Here is a 26,157-nt window from a genome sequence, read left to right on the forward strand (position 1 = left end):
TAAGAGCTAAGTCATTACTTCCAAAAAGAAAGAAGAGCTCGGCTGGTGTGGCTCAGCATCGACCCAGGAACCAAGAAGTCGCAGGTTAGATTCCCAGTCAGGGCTCATGCCTGGGTTGTGGGCTCCATCCCCAGTGGGGGATGTGCAGGAGGCAGCTGATTGATGATGTTCCTCTCTCATCGATATTTCTATCTCTCTTGTCATCTCCCTTCCTCTCTCTCTAAAAGTAAATAAAAACCTTAAAAAAAAAAAAAAAAAAAGGAAGAAAAGAGAGCTACCTCCCAGCTGAATCAATTCCCTTTGGGCAGCCATCCCCAAAGTACCATGAAACACTGTACTTATATCTCATGGACAGAATTGAGTCTGTCAAGGAGGATGAAAAACAATCTATTATCTAGGTATATAGTTACCTCCCAAAAGCACTGGAGTTCTTTTGTTAATGAAAAAGCAAAAAGATACTGTTTAAGCAGTTAGCAGTATCTGCAACGACGTATTTATTTTAATTTAAAAAATCAAAAAATAAACTTTTCAAAGATAGATTCCATTAGGAGAATGTGAAGATGATATCAGAAAGCTAATGTCATATGTAATATTTATAATATCTTTTTTTAAAATACTCACCTGAGGATATTTTTTCCATTGATTTTTAGAGAGAGTGGAAGGGAGGAAGAGAGGGGAAAAACAAAGAGAGAAACATCGATGAGAGAGAGAGACACATTGGTTGCCTCCCACACACAGCTGACCAGGGCATTGAACCTACAACCCAGGTACATACCCTTGACCCAGAATCAAACACATGACCCTTTGGTTCTCAGGCTGATGCTTTAACCACTGAACAACACTGGCCAGGGCTAGATCTATATCTTAATGAAGCATCATACATTTACAATATATTGGAATCGAAACACAATTGTATTTTGTTTCACTGTGCCAGTTTCTACCATGCATAGGGAATATAATTTTGTTCAGAAATGTATTACACATATTTCAGACATAGAGATTGGAAAACAAATTTCCTCTCAATGTGTTTTATTGATAACTGAATTCACAGCACTTCTGGAGTGTGGTAGGGACAGAGACAAATTGCTCTCGAGAGAATTCCACTCCCCACATATGCAGCCTGAAAGCTGCACCACGTCTAGGCAGCCTCATGGGAAGCGGAGAGCATTTGACTTGGGCAGGGTGGAACAGCAAAAGTGAAACGTTAAAAATGGAAAAACAACCACCACCTCCGATTAAATGATAAATTAAAAAAACTCACCAACACTAGTAATTTTCAAAAGAATTTTGTGTACAAACTGAACTTGCAGTGGCCATACGAAGGACACCTTCTCTTTTAGCTCCATCCACCCATCTAGGCCCAAACTCTAATCACTCTAAACAAGAACAATACAAAATACCAGTTATGGAAACACATCCTCAAGTATAGTCCTCTAGTCTAGCCCAGAGATGCACCCTTCTCCTTCCACACAACATTTAAACTCAAATTCTGTCTTCTATAGATATTCTGGAGAGAACTAGCCATTGTTAGGTCTAATCAAATAATTGAATCGATATCCCCTTCCTTGGGAAACTGACCTTTTGCAACCAACATTCCCTTTCATTTAGACCACATTCCATTTACTAAGACCAGTAACTTTCCCCTCCGGACTTGCCCAGTACCCGGACCCACCCAGAGAATTCCCTGCTGAAAAAGCCCGCCTAAAGTCCTTTAAAACATCTGATTCCCCGGCCCCTTGATGCTGACGCCATTTGGGGGCTCCTGAGTATTTATTAAATGGTTGTTATATATCAACTACTGTGCTCCTACTTTCTATTTAAGAAGCTCTCAGACAAATGAAAGAGGAGATAACTAATTAAAATGCTTACTGATAAGTGCTACCTTAGGGGCAAAAATAGGTTGTAATAACCTTGGTTGGTGTGGCTCAGTGATAGTGCATCAGCCCGCACATGGAAGGGTTGCAGCTTCAATTCCTGGTCAAGGGCATGTACCTGGGTTGCAGGTTCATTCCCTGGGCCTGGTCAGGGCTTGTGCAGAAGGCAGCCAATTGTATCTCTCTCACATCGATGTGTCTCTCTCTCTGGCTTCACCTTCCACTCTCTCTAAAAATAAATGGAAAAAATATCCTCAGGTGAGAATTAACAACAAAAAGGTTGCAATATAAGCGTATATAGGAGGCATTAATGCAGGATAGAGGGTTACTGTAACCAGGAAGTACTTCCTGATGAAAACCGTATCTAAATTGGTATTGGATGCTGAGTAGGAGTTAGCCATGCAAAGAGGAAGAAAGCATAGCAATTAAAAAGGCCAGAAAGAAATTAGGGAAATACAAATATTTCAAAGGGGAGAGTGAAAAGAGGTCAGCAAAGAAATGTTTAGAGATACCTATGTCAGATTGCTAGCGAGGGTAATGGATGAAAGAACTGTCCTAAACTAACTAAAATAGCATAAGCGGGGCCACTGGGCCAAGGCCAGAAAAAACAAGCTTGTAGTGGGGCAGAAGGCAGGAAGTGGTTGTTGTTAAGGGAAGCTGAAGCATCACACTGAAGGGTGGCTGTGGAGAACAGTGATAAGACAGGATAGGAATGGGAAGGAATGTTAGCTGCAGGCCAGTGATTCTGACCTGGACAGGGAGGGGTGCTGTTGAGGCTCTTTAAGGAAGTTTTCATAGACAGGCTGCTGTCCAGAGGATTGCCTTCTAGTTGCAAACTTTGCCTCCAAGGCAAATGAAGATAAAATTTTTCTCTTCATTAATCTTTCCAAATCTCTCCATAGGCCACATCTGAAATTCTTTTGGCTATTATAAAGTCTTTTATTCCAGGACAAGAGGCCCAATGCATGAAGATTCATGCAAGAATGGACCTTCCTTCACCTGGCTGCTGGCACCGCCTTTGCTCTGGCCGGAGCCGCCTTTCCCCTTCAGACCAGAGCCTCCCATGCTGCCCAGAGGCCTGGAGCAGCTGGGGTGGTGCGGAAGCCTGCGTCGTCGCCATGGCGATGACACAAGTATCCCGCCCCTGGCCACTCCGAGCCCATGTATACAAATTAACCCACCATCTTTGTTGGGTTAATTTGCATACTCACTTCTAATTGGCTGGCTGGTGGGTGTCGTGAAGGTACAGTCAATTAGCATGTTACTTTTATTAGGTAGATTGGGGTAAAGACTTAAAATGCAATTGTCAATTGAGGTTAAAACAGTGCAATTTATTCAGATCAAAGTACAACAATGTGCCAACAGATATCAGATCATTTCCAGTTTTAATTTATGGGATTTTAGGGAAAGGAAGGAGTTTTTAATGGAAGATCCTTACTTATTAAGGGCCTGTCCTGTTTAGTCTCAAATGGAGACACAGAGCAATGAATAAAAGCTAACAGATACTCATAGTCAGATGTAGAAAATATGTGTTCTTTCTTTTCAGTTGAGGTTGTAAAGGAGAAAATAAGTTTTCTTCCACCCTCCTAAAGTCCCTGGCTGGGTCTGAAATTTAAACTAGCAAAGACAGATTATCAGAAGAAAAATATACAAATTTTATTGAATTTTTACATGTACATGGGAACCTTCACAAGACAATGAAGACCCAAAGAAGTGACCAGAGCAGGAAGCTTTTATACCTTTTAGACAAAGAAAGAAATTTGTGAAGAATTGACAAGACAAAGGTGTTTGGGCTAGGGCAGTGGTCGGCAAACCGCAGCTTGCGAGCCACTTGTGGCTCGCGAGCCATGGTTTGCCACTCTGTTGACTAATGAGTTTGCCGACCACTGTCATATACTACCCTTTACCTCTTTGCACACAATATGCCACAATTGCGTAATCCTCACAGCTTCTAACTACACGGTAACATTTAGTCTAGTCCAGTGGTCGGCAAACTCATTAGTCAACAGAGCGGCAAACTGCGGCTCGCGAGCCACAGTTTGCTGACCACTGGCTTAGACCACATTCCACTTGCTAAGACCATATTCCACTTGCTGACCATTACCTTTCCCCTCCGGGGTTTCCATCCATAGAGTTCCATGCCAAAAAAAGGTGGCCTAGAGTCCTTTAAAACCAATGATTCCCCATCCCTGGGTGCTGGTGCCATTTTGGGGCTCAGCCAATCGGGTCTCCAGATGACCTAATAAATTTATAATCCTTACCACTTTAGGCCTATCTATTTCTCATACTTGTCTCATCTACTAGATATTAAGTCTCTATCAGAGCAGGGACTTCAGTTTTGTTCACTGTGTATTGCCCAGTTCCTCGCTCAGGGTCTGGCATATCGTAGATGCTCAATAAATATTCTTGAACAAATAATAGCAATATGGAAACATGGTGTATATTTCTTCAATGTAGTTAGTAACTACAAGTATTCTATTGTTTGCATAAGTCAATTAGCAGAGAAAAAGATCTGCTCCATAAACATATTTTTAGAAAACACTGCATACCTGACTAAAAAGAGTTCAGATTATAAATAATAATAAAAAAGAATTCTATTAGAACATGGTCTTATGAAATATACATTGTAGTATATCATACTTCCAGACAACTTTTATATTTTGTGTGTGTGCACTTTAAAATTTGTGTTGCTTTATTTTTCTAAGGACGTTTGCGTTACATTTGCAAAATATGCTCTGAAGAGAAATATTTTAAAATATTAAGAATTATTTATTTCTACTTCTGCCATGTAAAAAACAAGTGATTTTCTTTTTTAGAGATGAAATTTCAAATGGAAGTAGTCACTTTTGGGTTTTTACATAAGATGCTATTATTAAAAAAAAGCTATTTTCTAGCATAATACAAGCCTATGTGTTAATATTCATAAATGTACTTCAGGTTGAATTTATTCTGAACTAGACTCCTAGGGTTGTAGAAGCTTGAGGTTGCTTTAACAAAAGACACATGTATGGGAATACCCTCTTGTAAAATTTTTTCTTTGCTTTCTCTTCATCTCTACCCTCCCACACGCCATTGACTTTATTGAAGAGTTCGTTTACTTCAATATCACTTTTACTTTCATGTTTGTAGCAGAGAATGCTTAGGTCAATACACTGCTTCCTTAAGTTTATAACCTGGGGTATTTATAAACATAGGCTGTTTGGTATATCCTTTGTGGAGCATGTAGAGACAATGATATAGGAGTAAAAATAGAAGCCTTTTTTCCTTTTCTTGTGTGTGTATTTGTTTTGTTTCTGAAAGGCATAAACCCTAAGAACACTATGCGCATGAGGAAACTTGGTGGATGTAAAAATAAACTACATTTTGCATTGACAGTAAAATGAAGAAACTGAACAACTCCAGAGGTATTTGCGCAGTATCCTATCCAAAAATGTGTTTTGAGGACGTGGCTAGTCCCCGGCCTAGCAGGACAGCATCAGGGCAGGACAACCCTGCCAGTCCCTGGAGACTCCCGCGGCCCGGGAGCAAGCGGGGCGGCCCCCTAGAACCACACTTCCCAGAGTGCCGTGCGCCGCCCGGGGCGCTCTCCTCGCCCCGCCCCCGGCCCCGCTCCCGGGGCTGAGTCGGAGGAGCCGGGCTCCAGCGCGGGCGGGGGGGCGCGCGTCAGGCTGGCTGTTCGGGGCTGGTGCCTCGCAGCTGCGGGGACACGGTGGCGCGGCTGCGGTCTCGGCGAGGCCAGAAGGAAGCGAACGGAGGGCAGAGCCGAGGACCGAGGTAACTGGGCGCTCGTTCCCCTCGCTCCCCGCGCCTTTGTGCGGTCCCCGCGCCCTTGTCGTGCCGTCTCGCCCCAGCTGCAAACCCTAAAGCCGCCCTGGCTCGGGCATCGGGCGCCGGGCGCCGCCACCCCCGCGAGCAGTAACCTAACTCCACAGCCGGAGGCTTTGGGCCCGTGAAAGCTGCACGCTTCCTGGCGTCCTCTTTGGCGGGAGGAACGGGGTCGCGTTCCCCGAGGGGAGCCCCAGCCTCTGCGCGGTCGGTGTAGCCGGCCACCCCCGGCGCGCTCCTGTCGGTCTTTCAGAGGCAGAGAGCCAGGCAGGTGCTTGCGGGGTCCGGGGAACAAGTGCTGCGCTGCCGAGGGGTCGGGGTGGGCGCTAGGCGCCCGGGGAACCGCTGTGGGGGCGGAGCGGGTGGGCTGACTCCCGGCCCTGCAGTTCGGGGACTCGCAGCCGGCCGGGGGCTTAGCGGCCTGGCCGGGACTTGCCCCGGGGGCAGGTTGCCTGTCCCGGGCTAGCGGGTCCTGGAGTGACGGCGAGACTTGCCCCTGGGCGGCCCGCGGCGCGTCCTCATTGCTGGTAGAGGGGGCTTCTGCCCGCAACAGGTGTACCTCCGCGGTGGCGTGACACCTCTTGGTGTGACACCAGTCACGGCAGCCTTTTCCACGCACGCGGCCGCTCAGTGGAGTTGTTTGCCTGCGGCGATGCCAGCCAGCTCTTGCCTTTCCTCTCGGTCCTGGGCTTAGTTATCAGCGTGCGGGTTTCTTCTGGAGGCTGACGCGGCTGCACGGTTGGAGTGTTCTAGCCTGCGGCTCGCCCTCCACTGGGTTTGCACACTCCCAGGTGCCTGGGTTTGCAAAGCTTTTTCTATATTTTCCCACTAGGCAGTGTTGAAGCAGGTGACTTTTTGTAGAAAATTGAACTTTTCTCATTCTTTTTCTTCTGTTTCAATAGCATAACCACCTCTAGCCCTTTTCCCTGTGCTAGTGTGGGGGCTAAAATATTCTTTTCTCCCACCTTTTAAGTTCTTCTGCGCTGGGCTCCTTGTCAAATTAACAAAGACATGAAAGGAGACAAATCAAAGTTTTTCATATATGTGCTTGAGGAATTCACATTAGCGCGAACATTCCAGACAGTGAGGCAACATTGGGTATGTAAGACATTTTGGACAAAGGAAAAAAGGGGGCGGGGAATGGGCTACTTACAGGTGGTTGGAGAGCAGAACATACATGGCAGGAAAATCCTTGCTAGGCAACTCAGAAGCAGTGCGACATTGTGGGGGGTATCTAGCCAACAGGCGTCTGCCTGAAGCCCCCCCCTTTTTTTTAAACCATACATAATTCAATTTAGGTTAAGGCGACATTATAAGATATCCTTCCTGAAGCAGATTTCTCTGTCTGAATGTGTTGGGCAGGAAAAGGGGCAGGGTCAAAGGTTCCCGGTCTTGTTTCTTAATAAACAGCTTAAAATGACCATCCCTGAAAGGCAGCTTCTGGGAGGCAAAGCTTTGGTTCTCTTCACTAATGTCACCACTTTGGAAGAAATCTTTGGAAAAAGGTTTTTGAAAAAACTTGGGCTGAGAAGTATTTTATCAGCTGGTTGCACCTTTTCTTTTTTTCTTGCTTTTTTTTTTTTTTTTTGTATTGCTTTTGTTAACGTAAGAAACATTCAGATCTGTAGAAAATTTTTATGAGTTTAATTGAGCCAACTTGATGACAGTTACCTGGAAGCAAAATCTCAATGGATTGAGAAAATGCTCTGGAAAATGGCAGTTTTACCACTTATTTTACTCATCAGAATCAAAGGGAAGATATTACAGGGGTTACATGAAATTCATTGGTGATAGATTAGTGAGGCGGGGGAGGAGAGTGGAAGAGCTCTCTGGGAGTGGGTAAAAAGTAAACCAAATAGACACATACTTCTTTTACATAGGTGGGTATAGGAAAGAGAACAGTTAACAATTAACTTGGTAATAATAACTATGAGGGGATTTGTGGTACTGCTCTGGAGAGGTGGTTGTGCTTTGAGGGATCCAGAAAAAAAAAAAAGGGAATTTTTTTTTTATATTCCAAAGGCATGTTATCACCTATGTTATCTTAGGTGCAAAAAGACGACAGGCGCAGTTACGGTGAAAATGACCTTTGGTAGGGAAAAATGCCGCTGTGGAACATGACTGCCCACCACGAACCGCTTTTAGTTAGAAAGTGTTCATTTCAGACCGTACTCTGTGGTTATGTTCTGTCTCTGAGTTTGTAACATCGCCAAGCTTGTGAGGTTTAGTATGTGGTGCCCTCCCCGTCCCCTTTTTCCTTCCATCCACACTTTTCTCCTTATAAGTTGATAATTGTTCAGCTCTTGGTGTTCTTCATCCTCACCCTGTGAGGAAATCCTCTTCCCCCATCTCCCTCATGTCTTGACCCTGCCAGAGGGCAGATAGGTGAGCAGACGACCTTTGCTTGGCAGTGGGGTTTTTCATTGGCTGTTGCTTTAACTCTTTTTACAGCCACCTGGATTAGTTCAGTCAACCCATGACCCACTTCAAACATTTAGTCACTTCATAGATTGCCTTTAAGATACCAAGTAGTATTAATCCTATCTAGTAAGGAGGGAATATGCTAATTGACCATCACACCCTCACAAAGATGGTGGTGCCCACCGCCAATAAGGAGGGAATATGCTAATTGACTGTCAAACCCTCAAAGATGGTGGCACCCACAGCCACAAGATGGCGGTGCCCAGTCCCCTGAGCCCTGCTGGGGTGGCAGGCATGAGACACGGCCAGGCTCACCCCCAGGCAGGTCCGGCGGCTCTGCACGCCTGCTTCCGGAGTCCCCCGTCCCCTTAGCCCCCCAGCCGCCGAGGGCCCGCCCGAAGTGCAGGCAAGCCTCGGATGTTGGCTGCCCAGCCACCCAGGGCTGGCCTGAGGCACAGGCAAGCCTCAGATGGCAGCTGCCCAGCCTCCCAGGGCTGCCCCAGGCGCAGGTAACCAGGGCCAGCTGAGGCTTGTGCTGCCAGCAGTGGCAGCAGCAGAGGTGTGATGGGGGCGTCACCTTCCCCCGATTGCCAGGTAACCTCCCGCCCCTGAGGGCTCCCGGACTGTGAGGGGGGCAGGCTGAGCTTAGGGACCCCCCATCCAGTGCATGAATTTTCATGCACCAGGCCTCTAGTATAAATATAAAAAGAAATTTCAGAATACTGTACCTCAACTATTACATTTAGCTTTGAGACAGGCAGTAAGCCAGGACAAGCAGAATAGGAAAACTGAGACAGCTGGTTAAATAGCCAACCAGTTTACAGCCATCTAGTAAATCTCAAAATCCTATATTCCAAAACCAGGGACACTTAAGAGTAAATGGTTTAGCCAAAACCGGTTTGGCTCAGTGGATAGAGCGTCAGCCTGTGGACTGAAAGGTCCCAGGTTCGATTCCGGTCAAGGGCACGTAGCTTGGTTGCGGGCACATCCCCAGTAGGGGGTGTGCAAGAGGCAGCTGATCGATGTTTCTCTCTCATCGATGTTTCTAACTCTCTATCCCTCTTCCTTCCTCTCTGTAAAAAAATCAATAAAATATATTTAAAAAAAAAAAAAGAGTAAATGGTTTAGCCCTATTTAGCCCTAGCCAGTTTGGCTCAGTGGATAGAGCAGGCGTCCTCAAACTACGGCCCGCGGGCCACATGCGGCCCGCCGAGGACATTTATCCGGCCTGCTGGGTGCCGCTGCCTGTCCTGCTTAGCAGCCGACTTGTCCCGGGCCCGCAGTGCGCATAGGAATTTGTTCATAGTTGTTTTTTTTTAAACTATAGTCCGGCCCTCCAGTCTGAGGGACAGTGAACTGGACCCCTGAGATAGAGCATCGGCCTGCAGACTGAAGAGTCCCAGGTTCGATTACGGTCAAGGACATATGCCAGGTTTGTGGACTCGATCCCCAGTAAGGGGTGTGCAGGAGGCAGCCGATCAATGATTCTCTCTCATCATTGATGTTTCTCTCTCTCTCTCCCTTCATCGCTGAAATCAATAAAAATGTATTTTTTAAAAAAGAACACTCTTAAAAAAAAGAGTAAATGGTTTACACTTCTCCCCAACTGGAGTATAAATAGCTTAAATTACCCTTACTCCAGGAGAAATCCAGTTAGTACCATTTGTGCCAGCCACACCCAAGGACAGATTAAGTTATAGGAATAAATTTCATTTTGGTACATCAGCATAAAACTGATGAGTATTTTATTGAGATTCTCCCATAGACCTCCCCAAAATTCCCAGCCTTTAAATGCCCTTAAAATGAAGATCCCCAGGGTACTCGCTCTTTTCCCCCAGGAGAGCATGCTGGTGCCTTTCCCTTCCCCATTCCCCTCTTCTTTCCCCTCTGTTTCCCTCACAGATAAGCATCTCCTAAAAAAACGCTAAAGAACTGCATATGACCTGCAACTGGGCTGCTCTCCCAGGCTAATCCCTTGAACCTGTCTCCAAGGCCTCCTTGTCTCTGACTTCCAGTGAGCCAAAGCAGACCTGTCCAGGCTCTCCTGTCGCTTCTTTATCCTAAGCCCTTCCTTGTTTCACTGTCCCCAGCTTTAATAAACACACTCTCAAAATCACCTGGACTTGTGTTGTGAAATCTTTCCTGCAGGAAGTCAAGAACCCGCACACTACCGGCTAGTCCGCTCCTGGTCACTCCCCTTTCTGGTAACAGCTTTACCATATTAACATCTAAAGCTACTAATTCTTTAGCATTTGATAAGATTACTATTATTGTCTTTTAAGATGATATTATAGTCTGTAATAATTGCATGTTCTGTAAATTCAGTGAGTGTAATTAAAAGAAACAAACACACATCATTTCCTCGTCGTTAAGAAAGTGAGGTAGATAAAATTTGACACCCTATTCCCTTTTCAAAATAGAGTTTATATTGAGAGCAGTTTTAGGTCCATAGTAAAATTGAGATTTCTCATATACATTCTGTCCCCATGAATGCACAATCTCCCCAGCTATCAATTCTATCTATGGGTTTAGATGCATTCTATCTATGGGTTTAGGTAAATCACTCCTTAAAAACAAGTCGAGGACTGTTAAGAGTTGTAGAGAATTGAAATGGGTGTTATTTTTAGAAGATTAAAGAGAATATTTTAAACATCCTAAAAATGAATTTCACATAGCTTTTCTGTTTTAAAAAATTGGATGTTTAAACTTTGGTTTCTTATATTTGAGTTTTCAACAATTATTTTTATCTTCACCTGAGGATAATTTTCCATTGATTTTTAGAGAGAGTGGAGGAGAGAGGGAAAGACAAAGAAATGTCGATGTGAGAGAAACACATCAATTGGTTGCCTCCTGCACAAGCCGGGACCAGGGCCCAAGGCGGGGAGGAGCCTGCAACCCAAGGTACATGCCCTTGACTGGAATCAAACTTGGGACCCTTTGGTCCGCAGCTTGACGCTCTATCCACTGAGCCAAGCCAGCTAGGATGACAATTACTTATTTTTGTATATTAAGAACTAAGAGGCTAACCTTGTTGGCTGTGTGACCATGGTGAGTTATTTTCTGAACCTGTTTCTTAGCTGTAAAAGGGGGGTAAAAATGTTTATAATACGTGAAATAATTTCATAAACAGTAAGCACTATAATATTCATTGATAGCATTAGTCACATGCTGTTTTTTCAAATGCTTCTAGTATAGTTTATTTTCGGTGAATACAGGTTATGTAAATACTGTTAAAACTTTTTTTTTCTAAGGGCTGGTTATACAAGAGAGTTCATTATCTGGTTATGCATAATTCCTGTGAGTCAGAGGTAAAACTATCGAAGAAGGTCAAAGGGACCTTGGGAAAATTTCTACTTCATCTTGCAGGTGTTTTTTGTTTTGTTTTGTTTTTGTGTGTGTGTATGTATTTATTGTGTGTTTTTTTTCTGTGTTCATAAATAAAAATTTATTGGAACACAGTTATGCTAATTTATTTACACATTGTTTATGGCTGATTTGTATAAACACTGAAGTTAAGTCGCTTTGACAGAAACACCTACCCTGACAGCCTAAGGTATTTATTTGTCTGGCTCTTTTGATAAAAGTTTTGCTGACCTCTGCTGTAATTGAACATTATAAAGAAGAAATTAAAAAAAAAAGAAATTTCATACCATTAGTGAGATGGCAAGATCACTTTTCCCAGCAATCTTTCCAGATAAAAATCTCCAGCATTTGAAAGTTAATAATCTATGAAACCTTTTTACTGCTTCCAACAATAGCAGTTACCTACACACAAAACACCTTTCAGTCTTCAAAACCAGACCCGGTTGAGCCACACATTTTCTAGTCTGGTGGGCTGGGGTCCCATGTTCCCAGTTAACACTTTGGATGATGTTTCTGCCACTGTCTCTGTGGCCAGGGCTTTGACATAGGCCACACCCATTCTCCAACACACAATATCACATCTTTTCCAAGTTGTTTAGGGATATAATAGTTCTATTCATAGAACTGAATGGGTAAGAACAATGTAGGGGAGTATTTAACTTAACAATGTAAGTTAAATACTTAACTATTTTCTGCAGGAGTTCATTAATGCTTTAAAATAGTTAGAAAGTGCCAAAACCGGTTTGGCTCAGTGGATAGAGCTTCGGCCTGCGGACTGAAGGGTTCCGGGTTCGATTCCGGTCAAGGGCATGTACCTTAGTTGCGGGCACATCCCCAGTGGGAGGTGTGCAGGAGGCAGCTGATCGATGTTTCTCTCTCATCGATGTTTCTAGCTCTCTATCCCTCTTCCTTCCTCTCTGTAAAGTATCAATAAAATATATTTAAAAAAAAATAGAAAGCATACTTCAACCAATATCCTTGATAGCTAGAACCTATGGAGTGATTAATAAGTTAAAAAGTGGCCTATTTTCTTTTATAAAGTGATGAGTCATAAAAGCACTTTTTAGTAGCATCACTACATTGAATGACAATACATTGCTGTGCAGAATTATAATGTCATATCGCTGGTTCTTAACCTGACGTATGGGTATACCCATAAATGGTCTTCTAACCTAAGAGTATAAACTCGGTGTATGTGTGTACAGCACTTTTCTGGGGAGAAGACTCACAGCTTTCAACATGCTCAAAAGGGGTTTACTAGTATGACCATCCTCCCCCTAGAGGTCCTAGGAACCATTAGTTTCAGTTATTTAGGCAGGGTTTTTGTTTGTTTGTTTTTACTAGATATTTTGCAGATTATTTTTAACATTCGTTTTCTGAGAAAAGGAAGTGAACAGGTAATTTTTGAAGCACCATGAGTGCCTGTTTTCTACCAGAGGTTGATATTTATGATATAAATATGATATGATATGCTGGCCAGTCTCCTGAATTATAGTGCTACTTCTTAGAGCTGAAGATGACACACCACTGATTCATCCATGATCATTAGGCAGATACCGTCCACTCCTGCCCTCCCCTGCCTTGATGGGCAATAAGATGCATGGCAGAGAACAACACCCTAATACAGTGCAGCATGTTAGAATATTACTTTGAAATGCTAAAAGATCATTTGGTTCGTTTGTTCTAAAAGTTGGACATGTTTTCTTTAGTCAACAAAACACCAAGTGCTAAAGAAAACTATTTTATCTTCTAAACTAGATGGTATTTACATAGTTATATGTGTTGTATAATATTTATTCTTATATAGCACAGAGTAGAAAGTTATAATAAATCCTAATTGATCATTTTGACTTTCAGTATTGCTCGTTAGAAAAGAATATGGAATTTACAATCATCTTATAGTCTTAAATTAGACTATATTTTATAATCTGAATGTATAACATTTAAAGTTAATCTTATTTGCATTTGGGGAATTTCAGAATTAGGTTGGAGTGCTAAGCTTGAGCTTATTTTTTTTTTTTTAAATATATTTTATTGATTTTTTACAGAGAGGAAGGGAGAGGGATAGAGAGTTAGAAACATCGATGAGAGACATCGATCAGCTGCCTCCTGCACACTCCCCACTGGGGATGTGCCCGCAACCAAGGTACATGCCCTTGACCGGAATCGAACCCGGGACCCTTCAGTCCGCAGGCCGACGCTCTATTCACTGAGCCAAACCAGTTAGGGCTTGAGCTTATTTTTGTAGTAGGAGTTTGAAGTACGCTGTATCGGACTGCCCTGTTTTCCTTGTAAGAGTTAGATTGCTGAGCTATAGGGCTTTATAATGTGAAGCCAACTTCTGTTTCTGGGTCAGTTTCCAGTAACAGTCACAAGGTCTGAAGAGTATGAGGTGGATCAAGTGATGTTATACAAGCTTATGAATGAATCTACACAGAGGAATGCCTTTTTCTCAGATCTTTTTTTTTTTTTCCCTTTTCCCCTTTTATATTGGTCAGTTTTTTCATTTGAAATGTAAATGCTTTTCAAAGTTTAAGGTTCTCAATCAATACTTGGGATTTATAAAATAAAGTAACAGAACTATTTTTATCTCAGTAGATTTGTTCTCTATAAAAATAGTCGGAGGCCCCAGCCGGTTTGCCTCAGTGGATAGCGTGTGGGTCTGAGGACCAAAGGGTCCTGGGTTCAATTCGGTCAAGGGCACGTACCTTGGTTGCAGGCTCCTCCACGGCCCAGGCCCTGGTCAGGGCTCATGCAGGAGGCAACCAGTCGATGTGTTTCTCTCACATCAATGTTTCTGTCTTTCCTTCTCTCTTCCACTCTCCCTGAAAATCAATGGAAAAAATATCCTTGGGTGAGGATTAACAACAACAACAAAAAAGTCTGAGAGGTCTATATATCTTAAAAATTAATTAGAGATGAATGCCAGCATGTGCATAGTACTTTATAGTATATGAAAGATAAGTGAGTGTGTTGCATTTTTAGTTATTTTATTTTTTTATATTTTTATTGATTTCAGAGAGGAAGGGAGAGGGAGAGAGAGAAACATCAATGATGAGAGAGAATCATTGATTGGCTGCCATATTTCGTATTGTAGATGTTCAGTTGCTTCAATATAAAAGACTGTAATTTCTCCATTGAATTGCTTTTGTACCTTGTCAAAAATCAATTGGACATATTTGGTGTGGATCTATTTTTGAACTGACTATTCTGTTCTATTGCTATATGTGTCTGTCCCAACAGTTTTCACTGGTGTGCCACAATAATTTTTAAAATATATGATACCTGACTCTTTTCTCTTAGGTTGTCAAATAAAAAAATGACAACAGCCAACACAACTATAGCTGTTGCATGTGAATGAATCAAAATTATACCTTTTGTTTGTCAGGTCAGCAAAATATATATATTTTGGTGTGTTGCAGAATTTTAGTAATTAGTTTATGTGTGCCATGAGATGAAAAAGTTTGGAAATTGCTGGACTATCCATTTACCATGATCACATTGTCATTTTGTAAATAAGCTTTTGATTTTAGAATAAATTTTTCTTGAGCTATTCTTAGTAGTATTTGCTTTTAAAAATTTCAGTTTTCCATTATGCATATCTGATATATAGAAATAGGATTGATTTTTGTGTGTTCACCTTATATTTTGTGACCTTGTTAAACTTACTCATTAGTTCTAGGTGTCTCTTGGGAATGTTTTACATAGACAGTCATGTCTGCTAATAGGGACAGACATATTTCTTTCCAATCTCTGTGCCTTTTATTTATTTATTTTTATGCCATATTGAACTGGAGAGAACTTATACTAAGTTGTCACATTTACATATGTAGAGTTTTCCATAGTCGTTACCTTATTAACCTTTCATTGCCTGTGGATTCATTCTGATAATCCCTGATAATTCCAGATATTAGGGCCTGTGTCTTCTCCCTCTTTTTTTTTCCCCCTGTCACTCTTGCTAGATGTTTATCAATTCTGTTGATTTAAAAAAAAAAAAAAACTTTTGGTTTTGATTTTATTTTCTGTTTTTGATATTATTGGTTGGTACTCATTATTTCCTTTTGCTTGCTTTGAGTACATTTTGCTCCTTTATTTCTAGTTTCTTAAGGTGAAAGCTTAATTATTGATTTTAAGACCTTTTTTCTTTTTTAACATAAGCATTTAATGCTCTAAAATTTTCCCCAAAACACTGCTTTAGCTGTCCCACAGTGGGATAATTCAGCCTTAAAAAGGAAGGAAATTCTGCAATATGCTACAACATGGATGAACCTTGAGGACATTATGCTAAGTGAAATAAGCCAGTCACAAAAAGATAAGTACTGTATGATTCAACTTATATGAGGTATGAGTAGTCAAAATCGTAAAGACAGAGTATATAATGGTTGCCAAGGGCTGGGAGGAGGAGAGAATGGGGATTTCTTTAATGGGAATAGAGTTTCAGTTTTACAAGATTAAGAGTTATAGGGATAGATAGAGGTGATGGTTGCACAACAGTGTGATTGTATTTAATATCACTGAACTGTGCACTTAAAAATAGTTAATATGGTACATTTTATGTTTACCTCTGTTCTAATCTCTATTATTTTCTTCCTTCTGCTTTGAGTTTAGTTTGTTCTTTTTCTAGTTCCTTAAGTTGTCAAGTTTGGTTGTTGATTTGAAATTTTTTTTTTAAATGTGTGTGTAGCTATAAATTTCCTCCTTACCACTGCTTCACTGAGCCCCATAAGTTTTGGTATGTTTTATTTTAGTTTTAATGCATCTCTAAGTATTTTCTAATTTTTCTTTTCATTTTTTCTTTGATCCATTGTTTAAAATAGTGTTAATTTTCACAGTTGTGAATTTTCCATTTTTTTTGTTATTGGTAAATAATTACATGTCAAATTGGTAGAAGATACTTGGTCTGTTATCTTTTTAAGTCTATTTTGACTTAAATTTGTGGTCTAACATATCGTCTATACTGGAAAATGTCCTGTGTGCACTTGAGAAGAATATGTATTTTGTTTTCAGATAGAGTGTTCTGGGTATGTCTATTAGAGTAGTTGGTTTATTGTGTTAAGTCCTCTGTTTCCATACTTACCTTCTATTTGTTGTTCTATCCATTATTGTGACTGGGGGATTGAAATCTCCATCTCTTATTGTAGAACTGTTCATTTCTCCCTTCAATTGTTAGTTTTTGCTGCATATTTTTTTCATGATCTGTCATTATATGTGTAAATGTTTATTGTTATATCTTCTTGCTGTATTGAATCTTTAATTAATGTACTAGAGGCCCGGTGCATGAAATTCATGCACGGGGCGGTGGGGAGGCTCCCTCAGCTCAGTCTGCACCCTCTCTAATCTGGGACCCCTCGGGGGATGTCCAACTGCCGGTTTAGGCCCGATCCCCGGGATCACAATCCAGCACTGCTGGCTCCTAACCACTCACCTGCCTGCCTGCTTGATCGCTCCTAACTGCCCCCCCTGCCAGCCTGGTCACCCCTCACTGCCCCACCCTGCTGGCCTGGTCGCCCCTCACTGCCCCCCCTGCCGGCCTGGTCGCCCCACGCGGCCTGCTGTTCGATTGTTTGGTTGCCACTCACTGCTCCTCCTGCTGGCCTGGTCGCCCCCATGCAGCCTATTAGGTCATTGCGTGAGGGCTTCCCGACCAATTTGCATGTTACCCTTTTATTAGTATAGAGCAGTGGTCGGCAAACTCATTAGTCAACAGAGCAGCAAACTGTGGCTCGCAAGCCGCAGTTTGCTGACCACTGGTATAGAGGATAATATCCTCCTTTGTCTCTTATGACATTTTAAAATTTAAAGTCTTTTTTTAAAATAAATCTTTATTGTTCAGATTATTACAGATGTTCCTCTTTTTCCCCCCCATAGCTCCCCTCCACCCGATCCCCCCCCACCCCATGCCCTTACCCCCGCCACTGTCCTCATCCATAGGTGTAAGATTTTTGTCCAATCTCTCCCCGCACCCTTCACACCCCTTTCCCCCTGAGAATTGTCAGTTCACTCCCTTTCTATGTCCCTGATTCTATTATATTCACCAGTTTATTCTGTTCATCAGATTTTTTATTCACTTGATTTTTAGATTCACTTGTTGATAGGTATGTATTTGATGTCATTTTGTTGTTCATAATTTTATCTTTACCTTTTTCTTCTTCTTCCTCTTCTTAAAGAATACCCTTTAGCATTTCATATAATCCTGGTTTGGTGGTGATGAACTCCTTTAGCTTTTTCTTGTCTGTGAAGCTCTTTATCTGACCTTCAATTCTAATGATAGCTTTGCTGGGTAGAGTAATCTTGGTTGTAGGTTCTTGCTGTTCATCACTTTGAATATTTCTTGCCACTCCCTTCTGGCCTTCATAGTTTCTGTTGAGAAATCAGCTGACAGTCGTATGGGTACTCTCTTGTAGGTATCTGTTTTTCTCTTGCTGCTTTCAAGATTCTCTCTTTGTCTTTTGCCCTTGGCATTTTAATTATGATGTGTCTTGGTGTGGTCCTCTTTGGATTCCTTTTGTTTGGGGTTCTGTGGGCTTCCTGGACTTGTAAGTCTATTTCTTTCACCATGTAGGGGAAGTTTTCAGTCATTATTTCTTCAAATAGATTTTCAATATTTTGCTCTCTCTCTTCTTCTGGCACCCCCATAATTCGGATGTTGGTACGCTTGAAGTTGTCCCAGAGGCTCCTTACACTATCTTCATATTTTTGGATTCTTTTTCCTTTTTGTTTTTCTGGTTGGGTGTTTTTCGCTTCCTCATATTTCAAATCTTTGGTTTGATTCTTGGGGTCCTTTGGTCTACTGTTGGGTTTCTGTATATTATTCTTTATTTCAGACAGTGTATGCTTAATTTCTGACTGGTCCTTTTCCATTTTTTTGGCATTCTCATTAAGATCCTTAAAGGTCTCACTAAGTTCCTTGGAGGTTTCTAGAAGATTCTTGAGTAACCTTATAACTGTGGTTTTGAACTTTATATCCAGTAGTTTGCTTTCCTCCATTTCTTTCATTCGTGACATGTTTCTTTGTCTCCGCATTTTGGCTGCTTCCCTGTGTTGATGGAGTGGTTTTCTGTGGTAGGTGACCTATAGGGCCCAGTGGTTCAGCCTCCCCAATCACCTGAGGTGGACACTCTTGGTGCACCCCTTTGTGGGCTGAGTGTACAGTCTTGTTGTAGTAAAGCCTTGATTGTTGTTGTTACACTGGGAGGAATTGACCTCTAGGCCAATTGGCTGTGAGGACCCTCTGTGTCTATAATGGAAGAACTGCTGTGCTGGAGACACCCTTATGGGGCAGGACTTACTTCAGTGGGGCTTTGATGCTCACTGAATCTGCCTCTTGAGTGTGTCGCTTATGTATGTGAGGAGTTGAAATCTGGTATCGTCTCACACTGACCACTAGGTACACTGGCTCCTGGATCTCCAAGGAGGTGCAAGTCAGCTACTGTCTGAGGCCACCCAGCAGGAGCTACAGCAATATCTGCAGGTTTCTCTCTTTGCTTGGGGTTTGGAAGTTTTGGAGCTGACCCAGCTGCAGTTGGTTAGGTTAAGCTGGGATAGGGCAGGCCATTCATATGCAAAAGCCCCTGCGCACAGTTTGGGCGGGTTTGTAAATTGGGCAGGGCGGGTTCTCAGGGAATCACTAGGGCGTGGCAAACAGCGATGGCTGTCAGTCAGCCCTCTCTGCATCTCCGCATTTCCGTGTCCCCACGCCCCAGCGCAGTAAACAATGATTCCTGCATGCACCTCTGCAAGAGAGCCACCCTCACTTTCTGACCCGATGGCAGACAGTCCAGCTTCTCCCCGTAGGAGTCTGGGTCCCCAGAGTCTCACCGGAAACTGGAGTTCAGAGCAGTCGGGAACTTGTGTCTCCCTTTGGATTGAAAAAAACAGCACACCCAGTTGCCAGCCTGATTTCACACGCCTCCGTTCCTCTGCTTTTCCACGCCTGTTCACGTCCTACCTGGTCTCAATGCTCTTTTCTCTTTCCTTCTAGTTGTAGAACTTCTACTCAGCTAGCTTTCCCGTGGTTCTGGGTGATAGGCGTTTTGTCTTTTAGTTGTAGTTTTTGTGTGGTTGTGAGAGGCAGCACGTACAGGTGTATACCTTATGCTGCCATCTTGGTTTTTCCCTAAAATTTAAAGTCTTATTTTGTCCAATAGTGGTATAGCAATTTCTGCTCTCTTTTGGTTACTATTTGCATGAAATATTTTTCTCATCCTTTGCATTTCAACCTGTTTGTGTATGGATCTCAAGTGAATCTCTTATAGACAGCATATATTTGAATCACGTGTTTTTAGTCATTTTGCCAATCTGTGTTTTGATTGGAGAATTTAATCCAGTTATGCTTAAATTAATTTTTTCTTTAATCATGTAGAGAAAAAATGCAGTTGTAAACTGTTGTTACAATAATACTAATTTTTGTAATTACTTATGTATTTACTTTTATTGAGATATTTATTTCTCCATATGGCTTTGAGTTATTGTCCAGTGTTCTTTCATTTCACCTTGAAGGACCCTTGAGTGTTTCTTGCAGGCCAGGTCTAGTGGTCATGAACCCCCTCAGCTTGTGTTTATTTGGGATTTCTTAATTTCTTCCTCACGACAAAAACATTGATGAGAGAGAAATATTGATTGGCTGCCTCCTGCATATTGGGAATCAAGCCCAAAACCCAGGCATGTGCCCTGACTGGGAAACGAACCAGTGACCTCTTGGTTCACGGATTGATGCTCAACCCCTGAGCCACCAGCCAGGAGATGATTTACTTTTATTGATTTCAAGATTCTTTCTTTATAATTGGCTTTTGAAAGTTTGATTATAATGTATCTAGGTTTTGGGTCTCTTTGAGTTTATCTTTCTTGGAGCTTCTTGGATGTTTATATTCATGTCTTTCATCAAATTTGGAAGTTTTCAGCCATTATCTCTTTAAATATTCTCTCTTCCCCTTTTCTCTCTCTTATTCTCCTAGGACCCCAATGATATGTACATTCATGTCTTTGATGGTGTTCCACAGATCCCTTAGGCTCTGTTCATGTTCCATCTTTTCTTTCTGTTCCTCACTTGATAGTTATCATTGTTTTATCTTCAAGTTTGCCAATTCTTTTTTCTGCCTCCTCATATCTGCCTTTGAATTCCTCTAATGGATATTTCATTTCAGTTCCAGAATTTGTTTTTGGTTCCTTTTTGGGTTTTCTTTCTTTTTTTCTTTTTCCTGTTTTAATTGATAGTTCCGTTTTGTTCATACAAATGACTTTCACCACATCTTTCTTTGGTTCTTCAAATATCACTAAAATAGTGTCTTAAATTATTTGTCTAGTATAAATGTCATTAGTTCTTTTTCATAGTTTCTTTTTATTTATTTTTCCCCTAAATGAGCCATGCATATCTGCTTTTATGTATGCCTTGTGTTTTATTGATTTTGAACATTGAACATTTAAATCTAATAATATGATAAGTCTGAAAATCAGATTCTTTCTTTTTTTAAAGGGTTGCCTGTTTTTGTCATTGTTCTCTCCTTCCTCTCTCTCTCTCTCTCTCTCTCTCTTTCTCTCTCTCTCTCTCTCTCTTTCTTCCTCTCTTTATTATAAGTTATCTATGCTGAAGATCACCTTCAGGTGTAACCTTCAGGTGCTCTCAGTTCTTTTTGAACCTTTCCCGGGGTGTGTCTAATATTCCTTGTATATGCAGTTGTTTTTTTAACATCTTAGTCTTTCATGTCTTGCTCCCTAAAGGAGAAAAAGTATAAAATATAGGGGGAGAAGAACACCAGCCTTTCAAATCCCCTGGAAGTTACTCCAGCTAAGAGAGAAAGGCTTGCAATAGTAGAAGGAGTTGCAGCAAAAATGTCTGCCCACTGTTTGTCTGCATCTCTGTGACAGGAAACAGCACTCAGCAATCAGAGCAGAGACTCCTGATGTTTGGAGGACAGGGTCCTTTTGCCCACCATGGCTCCTGCAAATTGTGTGCAAGCTGCTGCTCCTGGAACACATGCACGGATGCCTGCATGTGACTGAGGGTGTGGATAGAAAGCTGCTACTGTACTAAGAGCTGAAATTGACCAACATTGACCATGATTTACCATCCAAGTCTTCTCCTGGAAGTTGTCAGCCTTCAACACCTGAGTTCCAAAATAGTTACACCAGACAGATTCTGCCACTGCAATTGTTGTCTAGGTGGGAAGACAAATTCCTGAAGCTTTCTATTTCACCTTCTTCCCAGAATTTTCAAATTAGATTTTTAAAAAATATATATTTTTATTGTCTTCAGAGAGAGGAAGGAAGAGGGAGAGAGAAATAGAAACATTAGTGATGAGAGAGAATCATTGATCAGCTACTTCCTGCATGCCCCCTACTGGGGATCGAGTCCTCAACCCAGGCATGTGCCCTTGACTGGAATTGAACCTGGGACCTTTCAGTCCACAGGCTGACACTCTATCCATTGTGCCAAACCAGCTAGGGCTCAAATTAGATTTTAAAGGCGTTTTTTTCACTAATACAAAATACAGTTGATACTTCAAAACATGGTTTTGATCTATGTTGGTCCATTTATATAAAAATTTTTGTAGTCAGTCCTTTGTATCCATGGGTTTAACACCTGTGGATTCAATCAACCATGGATCAAAACAGTATTTTCTCACCCAGCCTGTGTGGTACAGCGGTTGAGCGTCAGCCTATGAACCAGGAGGGTCACGGTTCGATTCTCAGTCAGGGCACATGCCTGGGTTGTGGGCTCTATCCCCAGTGGGGGGCATGCAGGAGGCAGCCAATCAACAATTCTCTCTCATCATTGATATTTCTATCTCTCACTTCCTCTCCCTTCCTCTCTAAAATCAATAAAAATATATCAAAACAACAACAACAAAACCCCAGTATTTTCTCATTCTCAACCATGGTTTCCTAACCATGCATTTCTAACTGTGAGTCGAAAATACTTTTGATGTGTGGTGGTTTGAATCCATCCTCTGAACAATATTGTTATATAAACAATCTCACTTAACAGAAAATCCACAACATTGTTCAAAGGTCACCTATATTTTGCTGAGGTAATTTATGTGACATTTAGCATAAGAGCTCCAAAGTTGTTCTTTTTTGATTTATATAGTCTTTTCATATATATAATATTGGTAAACTAGAATTATTATTGATTTTTTCTTTTGGTTTGTTTCTACGTGTGTTTTGTTTATTTTTCAGTGTCAGCAAATTGGACAATGGCATTGAGTGGGCTTTGAAAATGTCTGAAGTTTAGTGGGCCGCATCTACCTTCAGCTTTTGCCCTACCATTTACAAAAGAATAAATGGGATGTTTGAGAAGACAGCTCTATTAAAAGAGTGTTGCAAATGGCTTCAGATTCTATGAATACAAAATACCCTAGGAATCATTTCACAAAGGGGAAAAGGCAGCAGCACCAGCAAACAAAGACTAGATCTTCCATCAGTGATGGCGATGGCGACGACTCCTTTATCTTTGAAGCACAGGAAGCTTGGAAAGATTTTCATGGGTCTCTTCTTCGGTTTTATGAAAGTGGAGAACTCTGTGATGTCACACTAAAGGTCACACTATATTTTTTTCTTTCTTTTTTCTCTCTCTTCAGTGTATTATGAAAAACGGTTTCTATAACCATATCAGCAAATTTTTGGTGCTGTACTTATTGTTATAATCAGAATGATTTTAGTCTCAATCCTTTTGATTGAAGGGGAGGGAACATAATGGAGGATAAATAAAGAGAGATTAGCAAAAGATCAAATTCTCATACTAATTCAGTGTTGCAGTCATTGTTTCTTAGTTTAACTTCTGAGAGTTCTGGAATTCTAAAATAACAAATAGTTACTATTAGTAAAATCAACTTGCTGTTGACCAGATAAGCTTTTAATTTGTGAATTTAAAAAGTTAATGCATTCACTTACTCTTGATTTTGGTTAGAAGGCAGGAATTCTTGATTGTTTACTCAATTGCGCTAGTGTTTTACTTATGTTCCTATCCTGGAAATTTAATCTCTACTTCAATACTATTTTCTGTTAAGACAGATTATTTATATACAGATAGTGTGTAGAGTCTATTTAGAGTTGGATGAAAAAGTCTATAGTAAACTTTGTCTATGTTTTATAGAATCATATCAGTCTTCCTCAAAAGACAGTTTTAATAAAACTGGAAAAGTGATCAAGTAGTGTGGAAGAGCCTGTGTTCTAATTGTTTTTCGTTATTCACTTAAGGTACTTTCCTATTCTTATCTCAGTGTAGTACTAAAATCTTTTTAGTAATTCATATCACTAAATGCATCCATACAGCATTTTCCACGTAAGATTTGCCACTTTGGGATCTCTTAGATTTTGCTTTCTGTTCCTGATCAGACAGATTCTTTGAGCTCATAGTTGTGGGTTGAGGATATACTTGGAAAACCAGATCGGGGACACTTAGCAAAAGTCTATAACTGAAAGCATAAACTTTGAGTTTCAGGCCCAGAATGTCCAGGATTATAGTGTTACACTGTGTATACATGATCTATATTTGCTTTACTTAAATTTTTAGTGTCCTTACATATTCCTAGGTTTTAGGATTTTGAGAAGAAAACCGTTATGTAATTCTACTGCTCTGTGAAATCTAGCAATGCGTGTATTTTAATAAAGGAGCATTTTGTTCTATATGGTATATTATGCTTTAATTTCACATGATAGTTCTAATTTTCAACCTTAGTATGATATTCAGTTACCTACACTGGCTTTGGCAAAAATAAAAAGTGTAAAATAGATTATTTGAATTTAATGAATTACCAATTCAGCATATTAATGTATGCATGGGAAATAAATAGAATATAATGTTTTTTTAAATTTTAATTAGTTTTTATTTTATTATTTTTTTACTGTGTAGCCATTTTTTTAATTTTTAAATTAAATTTATTGGGATGACATTGGTTGATAGGATTACTTGGGCTTCAAGTGTGATATATGATCTATCTATACATTGCATCGTGGGCCCACCACCCAGAGTCAAATCCTTCTTGACCTTGGAAATGAAACACTTTTTTTCCAAACTCATTAAAATTGGTGAATTATTGAAAATAGCTATTTGCGTGAAAAGCTTTTATGCAATTACAAGGAATTAAACTGAAAAATTATCCTATATAATAAAAGGGTAATATGCAAATCAACCTAACAGCAGAACGACCAGTTGCTATGACACGCACTGAGCAGGCAGGCAGGCAGGCAGAGTGGTTGGGGTGATCAGGCAGGCAGGCAGGCAAGTGGTGAGGGATGATCAGGCAGGCAGTCAGGCAGAGCAGTTAGGGGCGATCAGGCAGGCAGAGAGGTTAGGAGCAATCAGGCAGGAAGAAGAAGTGGTTAGGGGCGATCAGTTAGGCAGGCAGAGCGGTTAGGAGTGATCAGGCAGTCAGAGCAGTTAGGGGTGATCAGGCAGGCAGGCAGAGTGGTTGGGGCGATCAGGCAGGCAGGCAGGCAGAGTGGTTGGGGCGATCAGGCAGGCAGGCAAGTGGTTAGGGATGATCAGGCAGGCAGGCAGAGCGGTTAGGAGTGATCAGGCAGGGAGACAGAGTGGTTGGGGCGATCAAGTAGGCGGGCAGAACGGTTAGGGGTGATCAGGTAGGCAGAGTGGTTAGGGGCAGGCAGAGTGGTTAGGGGCAGGCAAAGCAGTTAGGGGCGATCAGGCAGACAGGTAGGCGAGCAGTTAGGAGCCAGCAGTCCCGGATTTCGAGAGGGATTGGGCCTAAACCAGCAGTTGGACATCCCCTGAGGGGTCCCAGATTGCGAGAGTGTGCAGGCCAGGCTGAGGGACCCTCCCCGCCCCCCGCACAAATTTCGTGCACTGGCCTCTAGTAGTTTATAAACACATAACGAAAGGAATCTTTGTTATATAGGTGTGTTTTTTTCTCCTCCACTCTTTAGTTCTTTCTGTTCCACTGTGTGTCTTCTGCACTTTTATTTCAGTCTAGTTCTCAAACATTTACTGTTTAAGTGGCATAATTATAAACATTTTAACCTAATATACTTTAGTATTTTTTAATGATTTAAAAATTTTTGAGGTGTTTGTAAAAGATTTTTAACAATCTGTGTTAATGGATTTATATAATTAAAACTTAGAAATGAAGTGAACCTATGTAAAACAACTAGTTTGCAAAAGAATAGTTCACAGGATAGCCAATTTTTTAATAAGTATTAAACATAGCTAAAATCAATTATCAACATATTGAATATTTAAAACATTTATTGCGTTTTAAATTTTTATGAAGGAGGTATTTTCAAACACTGCTGTTGGATAAGTAAATTCGCTCATTTTTTTTTTTTGTGGACAGTTTGACAGTCTATATCAAGAGCTTTGAAAAGCTTACAGGTTTTGATGGCTGATATCAGAATGGTTAAATAAACTGTGTGTTGCATCCACTGTTTAACGGGTGGGGAACATCCGGCTCGCGGGGCCATAAGGCCTGCAAAATCATTTGGTCTGGCCCTGCCAAGGCATAGGGGTGAGATAATTAAATGTTTGACCAATTATAGCAGGCTAATTTTTAAATTGATAATTTTGTATGGCCCGAGAATGATGTTATAAATATCTAAATGGCCCCTGGCAGAAAAAAGGTTCCCCACCCCTGGTTTAGAATAGTGTATAGCCAATGAGAATGAAGCTTACAAAACTTTTCAGAAACTTAGGAAACAAAGTTCATGACAACTGAGTTATGTT

At 41.2% G+C, this 26,157-nt stretch overlaps 1 protein-coding gene across 3 annotated transcripts in view; it reads left to right on the forward strand.

The window, feature by feature from the left end:
* Window positions 1-5,499: 5,499 nt before the first annotated feature.
* The window catches only part of KLHL8 (kelch like family member 8), a 46,315-nt gene continuing 25,657 nt past the window's right edge, over window positions 5,500-26,157 (forward strand). For all 3 annotated transcript variants that reach the window (XM_080643456.1, XM_080643457.1, XM_080643458.1), the window contains exons 1-2: window positions 5,500-5,648; window positions 22,659-23,018. In XM_080643456.1, the coding sequence (XP_080499582.1) occupies window positions 22,806-23,018 (213 nt within the window). In that variant the 5' untranslated portion in view covers window positions 5,500-5,648; window positions 22,659-22,805. The remainder of the gene's footprint in view (window positions 5,649-22,658; window positions 23,019-26,157) is intronic.

This window comes from Plecotus auritus (assembly GCF_963455305.1).
Source record: "Plecotus auritus genome assembly, chromosome: 1".
Taxonomy (NCBI): Eukaryota; Metazoa; Chordata; class Mammalia; order Chiroptera; family Vespertilionidae; genus Plecotus; species Plecotus auritus.